At 42.4% G+C, this 10,587-nt stretch overlaps 1 protein-coding gene across 1 annotated transcript in view; it reads left to right on the plus strand.

The window, feature by feature from the left end:
- Positions 1-4,007, plus strand: part of LOC122173455 (disintegrin and metalloproteinase domain-containing protein 21-like) — a 50,600-nt gene extending 46,593 nt beyond the window's left edge. The window contains exons 7-8 of the mRNA XM_065583704.1: positions 3,247-3,358; positions 3,946-4,007. Coding sequence (XP_065439776.1) covers positions 3,247-3,358; positions 3,946-4,007 — 174 coding nt within the window. The remainder of the gene's footprint in view (positions 1-3,246; positions 3,359-3,945) is intronic.
- The last annotated feature ends 6,580 nt before the right edge of the window (positions 4,008-10,587 follow it).

The raw sequence follows: 10,587 nt of genomic DNA on the forward strand, positions 1-10,587 counted from the left end.
TACAAGTAGCTAGGGAAAAACAGCTCCAGAAACTGTCACGAGAAGAAAGAAAAACCAATGGGGAAAAACTAAATAATCATACACCCCTTTTTAAGTATTAGTATGTTAATGATTATCTGGCAAACCTCCTGGTCCAAGCAAGAATCTGCCGGTTCAAGTCCTCCATTTCTCTCTATAAGCTCCCTATGCGCCACCTTCCAATCCACTTCTATTTTAGGAAGTCACTGCAACCCCCCTGTCCTTCCCTCATACCAGGGGCTCTGTATTACCCCCCATGCTGTGCCTTTCCTCCCCCCACTCCACCTGTGGCAGGGGCTCTTTCTTCTCCCCCTTTCCCCGAAGGATCTGTTTCCCCAACAACAACTATGGAACAGACTTTGGGGAGGCTGCACACACAGAGAGAGGAAGGAAGAGAAATACTGTGTAGTTGAGTGTAGGACCACTTCACTTTGCTCAGCCAAAAATTGAGCTGATGTCTCCATCTGACAGCAAAGATTATAATCTCCAGGACCACAGACAGTGATTAAAAAAAAACAAAAAACATTTACAACTATCATTATCCCCTGGGATTCCTTGGTTTACTAATGGATACAGTAAAACCCATATTCCTCACAGAGGGGTGTGAGGCTTGCAAATATCGGTTAACTAAAGACCTCTCCTGCTGACATAGCTAATGCCGCTCATAGGGGTGGTTTAATTATGCTGGCAGAAGAGCTCTCTCCTGCTGGCAAAGAGCAGCTACACGGGAGACCTTACATTGGCACAGTTGAAATGGTACAGCTGTAAGATTCATAGTGTAGACATAGCCTAAGTCTATCCTGTGCTAACTTTAAAGGAGAAATTTGCTCTGCAGGATGAAGGGTTGTTATTTGTAGGCAGTAGCTTAGCTTACACACCAAAATTAATGAGAGGAATCAGGAAGAGATGAACATTGTCATTCATTCCAAAAGGATTTGAAATAACTGAGAAACAGCATGACTTAACTTGCCCTCAAATTCCAGTGAAATGCAATATCTATGTATATCACTGCAGCAAAGTTTTAAATATCGCTTCAATGGCAGTGGAGTCACTGGGATTCCTGGTAAACTGTCCAAAGTCCCAGCGTAACACAGACTAGATAGGATACTTCCTAGACATAACTATAAGGCTTGGAGAGCTGGGACTAGAACCCTGATCCTCTGGCTCCAAAAAAATCTAAGTCTCTACAGCTTGTGATAAAGGAGATCTCCTGTAGTAGCTACTAATGGAACTGTGAAGCTCATTAAAAAAGCAACATGAGACAGTCAGTCCATTACTTACCCATCAACCAGTTAGACAATGTTCAGCCTGAGCACCCGACATTCTCAGGAGTTGGTGTCTAGCAGTCAGATGCCCGTCTGTAAGGTGATCTATGCAGACCACAGATGCAATTACTATTTAAATCAAACACACACAAATGGGAAGCTGGAACAAGAAGCCCAAGATATACGTGCCCTAGTCTTAGCTGGACTGTGAGGCAGTTAAACTCTTCAGTAGGCTGAGTGGAAGAGCCCAGCCTGTAAAGATCACCTTAAGTACCAGGCTAGAGAAGAAGATGTGAGGGCTGTCGCACATTAGCTGGCTGAATGGTACTGACAGAGGCAGCTATAAGAGATTAAGGGGTTCAGTAGGAAGCAGGTGCTCCTGGGAAAAGGAAGCACGGCTTCTGCCCAAATGGAGGGAAGAGGATTTTGTGTGTGGATTGGAGCCTGAAAATGGGACCATCACTCTCTTCTTTAACACCCTGAAGAAAAGACCCAGATTATTCAGCTGTCCTGATTAAAGGGAATGGAGAGATTTTAATTGAGAAACCTTAGAAAAAATAAATGTGGTGCATGAAATTCTAGAAACAAAAAATATTTACTAAGAATGTTTCTTAAAACCTAGTTCTACAGTATAAAAACCTATCTGGCTGATTTCTGGCCTGACCTGAGGACAGGGCCGGCGCTTCCATTTAGGCGACCTAGGCGGTTGCCTAGGGCGCCAGGATTTGGTGGGGTGGCACTCGCTCCGGGACCCGCCGCCGAAGTGCCCCGAAGACCGGGAGCATGGAAGGACCCCTGTGCTGCAGAATTGCCGACGACAACTGGGAGCGCAGAAGGACCCCTGCCTAGGGCACCAAAAATCCTGGTGCCGCTCCTGCCTGAGGACACTATACTACTGAGCATTAACCTGAGCTGAACCAACTTCTAACCATGCTTTTTTGGCAGAAACTGTCATTTATCACATATTTGTGCATAAACTAACACAATGGGAGCCCACCCTTCCTCTGTCCTTTAGGCAATACTGCAAAGTAAATGTTAAATTATAATAATGAGCACTGTGTCCTGACGTCAATTTACTCCTAGAAGTAGAAAACCTGTTTTATAATCCAATGAGTCCTTCTCTACTTTACGTCAGCCAATGAGCCAACACCTGCTTTTCAAATTGCATTCCTAGCACCACATGGTGTAGTGCAAAAATAGAAACAATAGCATTTGCATGGCTGAAAATGGTGTTCAAGGCTTACAGGTTAATACAACCAGCTTCCCCTGGCTCTGAGGGTAAAACATACTCCTCCAGGATAAGAATGTCCAGATCTCTACTTTTTATAGTACAGGCCAGAGAGAAGGAAGAAACCAACTCTGCCATATGGAATCTGCTGTTGCTTTCTTGCTCCCTATCTTTCCTCTTGAGGCTTGACACGTGATTTCACTAAGGGTTTCAATAACATTAAAATGTCTTTTATAATAAATTAATAATTCTAAACATTGGATTTGCTCATCTGAAGAGAAGTTTGCTCTATCATGTACTCTATTTTCAAAAGCTTGGTGATACCTACCAGAGTGGGTATGCAGTGATTCCATTACATTTTGTCTTTCAGCTCCAAAATATAGCCCTATAGAATGTAAACTAAAGGAGAACTGATTTAAGTGGTTAGAGAAATTGGTTCCATTTTTAGATCTTTTGGTCAGTCACTAGATAAGATTGCACACTAATAAACCAAAGTCAGTATATTGACTCCTCCCACCAAAAATGGAGACTCTGGATAACTAGTTATCTTGGTGCTCCTATCAAGGGAGTTGGAGAAACTTAAAGTATCAGCTAAGAAACTACCATTCTGTTTTTTATTTTAGTATGATGCCATAGAGTACAGGGCAGTTAGACTGTATTAAGAGCTCAGAAAGGCCGTATTTTCATCAAATTGCTCATTTGGTTCATGTTATTTATACCCTTATTCTATTTCAGCTGTGCAACAGTAAGAAAAACTGCCATTGTGATTTTGGTTGGGCCCCTCCAGATTGTAAATTAAAAGGCTTTGGAGGAAGTGTTGACAGTGGACCCCCTCCGACTGCCAGTAGTAAGTGCTGTGAAAAACTAAGACCTTTATATTTTATCCTGTTTCTTAGTCTAAAGCCAGGAACCTATAACCTGTATTCTGATGTGGTCCATGCAGCTGTTACCCACACCTTTGTCACATCCAGGCTATGCTACAGCAATGTGGTCAGTTGGAGCAGCCCTTGAAAGGAGCTTGAAGTCATTACTTATATAACACTCAAAAGGCCTGATTCTGATATCCTTACTCATACCAAGTGTAGCCCGATCCATAGATTATGTATTAATTATATTGATTACTTAAGAATTCTCAGTTATCACTCTGAGATTTGACAAGTTTTTGTTCCAAGATCAGGCCTAGTATTATTAAAATTACTCTATAACTGTGAGCTCCGATGTGCACAGTTGCAACACTCACACTGTAAGAACCCTTCTACAATAGTCTATTAATACATTTAGAAAAGTCACAAACACTTGAACCCAGTAAAGTGGATAGAGATAATACAGAATGTACATCTGAACATCCATATACTCACACCATCCCTGGCAGAACAACCTGAAAATGTTAGCCATTATCTTTCCCTTCACCATCATCGTCCTCATTACCTCCAGTGGCCATCATCCTGGCACCTCCCAAGGGCTACACCTCTCTCTTCTCCCACACACAGCCTTGAATGGAACTTTTATAATATATTACACTGATGCCACTACATCTAATGCATATTCAATAGGGGTTTCTCACCTCTTTTTTATTTGTATTCCTTCACCCTACTAGTGTTAAGGTGCCCTTCTCCTATTGGTTAGTATAGTAATGATCTCAACTTATTATCATATACATCAGTTCGTTGCTATGGCACTCTTGTGGTCAGATATCTGCAGATGTTCTATCCAAAAGCCAGTGTTAGCTCATGTTCCTGTCGTTGGCTGGTGTCGTTATGGACAAAATCCCCCCTTACACACACTATTTCTAGTTCTCCAAAACTTAGGGGTGACTGTTAGGCCATTTATGCTATAGGTTACAGGCCTGTAGGTTCCTTGCATTACTGCCAAATAAAATAAATGCTAAAGCTAGCCCCTTAGGCTACACAAGTAGCACCTTACTTTACAAATGGATCAGTGGGGTCTTGTGGAGATAAGGTACTATTCATAATGAATGAGTGTATCAAAATCTGGCCCTAAATAGACGTCAGAGGCAAAAGAATAGTGTGAAGAAGGTGATGCACTTTTTTCCTGCCTACCTTCCAGGGGGTTCCTACCCAAACCCCTTGAATTTTTCTTCTTCCTTATGTAGAATTTCTCCATTTTACCATAACCCTAAATCCCCCAGCCCTAGTAGTCACCCATTCCTTTTAACTGGTTATTACTTTCCAGTTTTTATAAACTCACTGAATTCCCATATCTCCCCAATTTTTCCAGTGATTGTCCACATATAGTCCATTTCTGGGGTGCATGTGGGGTAGAAAGGACTGTTCCAAGTTGCTGAGCACCAAGTAATTTAATCTTTAAAATGACTAAAATTTCATAGTGTTGAGTAATAGAAAATAATAGGCCAAATCATAATAAATGTCTCTCTTAATGCCAGTGCAGGGACATGACTCCCATTGTTTAGGCATATGAGGTTCTTTGCCAGGCCTTTGCAGATACCACAACTAAAGACAAGCAAAATAATCATAATTATTAACTGTGACTATTGTTAAGGAAAGGGAAAAAATTAAAACCAAAACAGAACACAAACAATAAACAATGGTTACTTCAGTTACAATCTTGTCCATATATCTCTCTATGGAGAGCTTTTGACAGAGATTACACCTTTTCAGAGTTGGTCTACCCTTGGAAGGGGGCCAAAGTACCTTGTTCCCCAAAATTGGTAGTGAGCCTTGTCTTAGTGTATCATAGATAATAAAACCATTTATAGATGGGCAAAATACTTCTGTTTAAGGGCAAGTGAGCCCATTTTGAGTTATCACGGATAACATAACAGGTTATAAATGGACAAAAGTGAGTAATCTTAACTACGTCCTTTGAAATCAAAAAATCTATTTCAATCGGTTACTCAAAAGAAGTCATTCAATGAGCTTCGTTGAAAGAGGCAAATCAATGAAACCTTAAATCCAAATTAAATCCCACTATTTCTCTTTGTTACCAATGTTAATTTATGTCTCCTGTTCAGGAATACATAGGTGTCACTGTGCCTCAATGGGTCACAGCTGAGAATATCAGATTCAGAACAAACAGCTGAGAAATAGGGCAGAATCACCCTAAGCAGGTGGTTATTCTATTATTAGACATACTAACCCAGTGACCAAAGTAAATTTCTGTCTCACCAAATTGGTTAACAAGAAGTCAAAATACGGTCTCCTTAGGCATTTTAGCGTTCATCTCACCACACAGACACTGGGCTGTATGATGAGTGATTACTGAAAACCAATTTCATCACATTTAGGGTCCTTCTAATCCCAAGAGATCAGCCACTTAGCCAGGTGAATATTCCAATAATCACTCTGCTACCAATCCTTTAGTAACTAAATCTAAAGGTTTATTAATAAAAAAGAGTTACAGGGTTAGTAGATCATATACATAAAATAATCACAATGTTGTTATATCAGGTTTGTAGCAGTGATGTTATAGACTGCTGGCTTGTAAAGTCTTTCTGGTAACTTTCAAAAGATTAGAAGGTCCTCAGTCCATAGTTCAATATGCTCCTTTTAGTTGTAAATCCAGAGAATAGAGCAGGAAAGAGACAAAATGGAGTCATCACAGAGGTCTTTTATATGCTTTGCCATGTGCCTGGAAATTTTATGTTTCAAACAAGGCTCACACCCAGTTTGTGGAAAGTTACTGGCACAAGATGGAGTCCAGGGTCACATGAACATATCACATGTCCTTATATGGCTTGATGACTCACAGAGGGTAGCCATTGGCCCCTTGGAGGCTATTGGTCAGAAGAACTGTGTGGGCAGAATGAGCTTCTTCTATGGCCTATTGTGAGAGGTAACTGTCTGTAATGGGCCATCAACTCAAAGCTGTCTAGCCTTGATATACATCTTCTCTTGTGGGTGTTACCCAGGAATACAGCACATATGTAAGATAACAGTGCATAGTCAATATTCATAACTCCATATACAAAATGATACATGCAAATAAGCCAATATTCATAGCTCCATATACAAAAATGATACATGCATATAAACAGGATAATCATACTTAGCAAATCATATCTTTTCCATTGACATCTTACATGCCATGCTTTGTACAAGATTTGTTGCAATTGTCTAACGGTGGCAATATCAATGATATAGATGGTCATATTTCAATCATGCAACATCTCTGGGTTCAGGACGCTGGCACGCACACACACACACCTGAACTGGAGTGGACATGTGCAACACATCTCAAAGAACAACAGTTACCGAACAGGTTTCTAACAGCTTTTTCTCTGCCTGTGACATACACAATATTTTAATCTCCTGAGGCCTGTAATACTTTGGTCTAATTCTGGTTGCTGGGCTTGGTGTGGGGATGGCAAGTGGTGTTAGTGTCCTGTACTATACAGGAGGTCAGACCTTTGTCAGGGTTCCCCTCCACACTCTGACCTCTGAAACCCTCTTTGTTGCCTAGCAGACTGTGAATCTGCCCTGGGGTTTCCCCTTCCTCCCAGGGCTAGCATGTCTCTCCCTGAATTACAAGCACACAGAGCCTCAGGAACCTAGTTAAGTTCCTTGGGGATTACATTCACATTATTTTCCAGTCCTGGAGGAGAAAGGGGGCTGGTATCCACTCCTGGACTTAGATGGCTCAGTGCCTTCACCTACCATTTCAAGTTCAGGATGGTAACCCTAGCCTCTCCTCATGACTGGTTTTCAGCTCTCAACCTGCAAAGCACATATTTTCACGGTTCACCGAGCTTCCAAATGGGAAATTTTCACTATCAGTACAAAGAACAGGAGTACTTGTGGCACCTTAGAGACAAATTTATTTCAGCATAAGCTTTCGTGGGCTACAGCTCACTTCTTCAGATGCATAGAGTGAAACACACAGACAGAAGATATTTATACATACAGAGAACATGAAAAGGTGGAAGTACGCATACCAATTGTAAGAGGCCAATCAATTGAGATGAGCTATCAGTAGCAGCAGAAGAAAAAACTTTGAAGTGATAATCGAGATGACCCATAGAAGGTGTGAGGAGAACTTAACATGGGGGGAAAAAATTCAATTAGTGTAATGACCCAACCATTCCCAGTCTCTGTTTAGACCTAAGTTAATTGTGTCTAATTTGCATATTAATTCGAGTTCAGCAGTCTCTCTTTGGAGTCTGTTTTTGAAGTTTTTTTGTTGCAAAACTGACACCTTCAAGTCTGTCACTGAGTGATTAGAGAGGTTGAAGTGTTCTCCCACTGGTTTTTGAATGCTATGATTCCTGATGTCAGATTTGTGTCCATTTATTCTTTTGCGTAGAGACTGTCCAGTTTGGCCAATGTACATGGCAGAGGGGCATTGCTGGCACATGATGGCATATATCACATTAGTAGATGTGCAGGTGAACGAGCCTCTGATGGTGTGGCTGATGTGGTTAGGTCCTATGCTGGTTTCACTTGAATAGATATGTGGACAGAGCTGGCATCGGGCTTTGTTGCAAGGATAGGTTCCTGAGTTAGTGTTTTTGTTCAGTGGTGTGTGGTTGCTGGTGAGTATTTGCTTAAGGTTGGGAGGCTGTCTGTAAGCGAGGACTGGTCTGTCTCCCAAGATCTGTGAGAGTGAGGGATCATCTTTCAGGATAGGTTGTAGCTCTTTGATGATGCACTGGAGAGGTTTCAGTTAGGGGCTGAAGCTGGCGGCTAGAGGCGTTCTGTTACTTTCTTTGTTGGGCATGTCCTGTAGTAGGTGGCTTCTGGGTACTCTTCTGGCTCTGTCAATCTGCTTTTTCACTTCAGCAGGTGGGTATTGTAGTTTTAAGAACACTTGATAGAGATCTTGTAGGTGTTTATGTCTGTCTGAGGGATTGGAGCAAATGCAGTTGTATCTTAGAGCTTGGCTGTAGACAATGGATCGTGTGGTGTGTCCTGGATGGAAACTGGAGGCATGTAGGTAAGTATAGCGGTCAGAGAGTTTCCGGTATAGGGTGGTGTTTATGTGACCATCGTTTATTAGCACAGTAGTGTCTAGGAAATGGACTGCTTGTGTGGATTGGTCTAGGCTGAGGTTGATGGTGGGATGGAAATTGTTAAAATCATGGTGGAATTCATCAAGGGCTTCTTTTCCATGGGTCCAGATGATGAAGATAGCATCAATGTAGCGCAAGTAGAGTAGGGACGTTAGGGGACGAGAGCAACTGCGAAAACTATCAGTACAGAGTCCTGCCCTTCAGTCTAGCAACCACTCCAAGTGTTTTCACCAAGTGCTTGGCAGTAGTGGCTGCTCACCTGAGAAATCAGGGGATCCAGGTATTCCCTGTGGTGCTGGAACACATTTTATAGAGGGGGTGCTGAAAGCCAGCTAAGGAAACTGTGAACCCTTTGTGTTCAAAAGCAATGTGAAAAAAGAGCAATTACTGCTCACACCACACCGGTGCAGCACAGCTCTGAGATTCTCAAGAATGGCAAAATAATGCTAATTTCTTTCTGACAGCACCAGCAAACTTTTCGCAGTAAAATCTGGGGGTGCTGCAGCACTCCCCACACTCCTAGTTCTCACGCCTATGGGTAGTCCTGTACACTGATGATTGGTTCATTCAAGGAAGATCAGCAAAGTAGGTAAATGACTCCATCCATCAGATCTTGCAACTTTTCATCACATTAGGCTTCGGAATCAACAGTGGGAAATTATTTTTATTCTCAACTCAGAGAACAGAGTTCACACAGCAGTAGATTCCACAATAGCAAAGGCTTATCTGCCGCAGGATGGATTCAACACCATAGTAGATCTCAGCCAGCTGCCAGCTTACCCTCAAACACTGGAGAAAAGTCTGTTTCAGACTTCTTGGACATATGGCCCCTGCATATATGTAACACAGCATGCTCGCCTTTACCTGTTCTGCATGCAGGGATTGTTAAATTGGGAAATTGTTATATCTACTCAACAGACATTACATTGACACGAGAGTGCAGGTCTGCCGAGAAATCCTCTCTCATTATTAACTTAGTGGAAGGATCTTCTCTGGGTATGCAAAGGAGTACCATTTTCTTCACCTCTACCTACCAAGAAACTGGTGATGGATGCTCCCACACTTGGCTGGGGAGCTCACCTGGACCACATTCAGACCCAAACCCACTAGACTCCTGAAGAAACTCACTTTCACATAAATGTGCTAGAGCTCAGAACTATTCATTTAACCTTCACATCATTTCTCCCCATGTGATGAGAAATGATAGTCTAGTCCCTGACTATTCCCTATTTGAGGCCTCAAAATCTGATGCCCACTTTGGCAAAGCTATCCTTCAATCTTTATTTAGGTAGTTTCTGAGCACCAACCTCCTATCTATGAGGTCACGGCTTCTGGATAATTACTCGAAAGAGTAAGGTGAGTGAGGCCAACTTCTGTTGTTGAAAGCGACAACTTTCCAAGCTTATCCAGCGCTCTTCTTCAGTTCCTGGAAAAAGTTGTCTTTTTCATCACCAGAAGTTGGTCCAATAAAAGACAATGATTCACCCACCTTGTCTCTCTAATATCCTGGGACCAGCATGGCTACAACAATACTGCAAACATGAAAGAGGAAAGAACGGTTACTTTGCATACACTAACTGTAGTTCCTCAGGATGTGTTGTCCACATGTATTCCATGACCTGCCCTCCTCCACTTCTATGGACTCCTACAACAGCTGCGTTCTGTACTGGTGAAGGAGCTGAGGGATGGTTTGGGCCAGTCCACCCTTGATACCCTTGAGCAAGATGGGCTGAACAGGCATAGGTGCAGACACAGCCTCAGCAGACAGTGCTGGCCAAAAGAGTCTTGTCTTGAGTGCATGAGGCACGTGCACACCAGAAGTGAAATACATGGGGACAACACATCCTGAACCACAGTTACTTTAAGGCCAATAAATGTTCTTTCTCCCTCCACACAACAAGTCCTAGCCTCTCCTCCAGAAACTTCTCTCCTGCACAAATATGCAGTTACACATACTCTGGTGCTGCTAACATCATGGAGATACCTGGAGGCAGCCAGATACATGAGTGAAGGCTGTTGCTCTGCAGTATATGTATGTCCCAGAATCCTTTTCCCATGTGGTGCCTTGAGTGTTAGTGCCAGAGCCATAG

The sequence above is a fragment of the Chrysemys picta genome, chromosome 1, assembly GCF_011386835.1.
Source record: "Chrysemys picta bellii isolate R12L10 chromosome 1, ASM1138683v2, whole genome shotgun sequence".
Lineage (NCBI taxonomy): Eukaryota > Metazoa > Chordata > Testudines > Emydidae > Chrysemys > Chrysemys picta.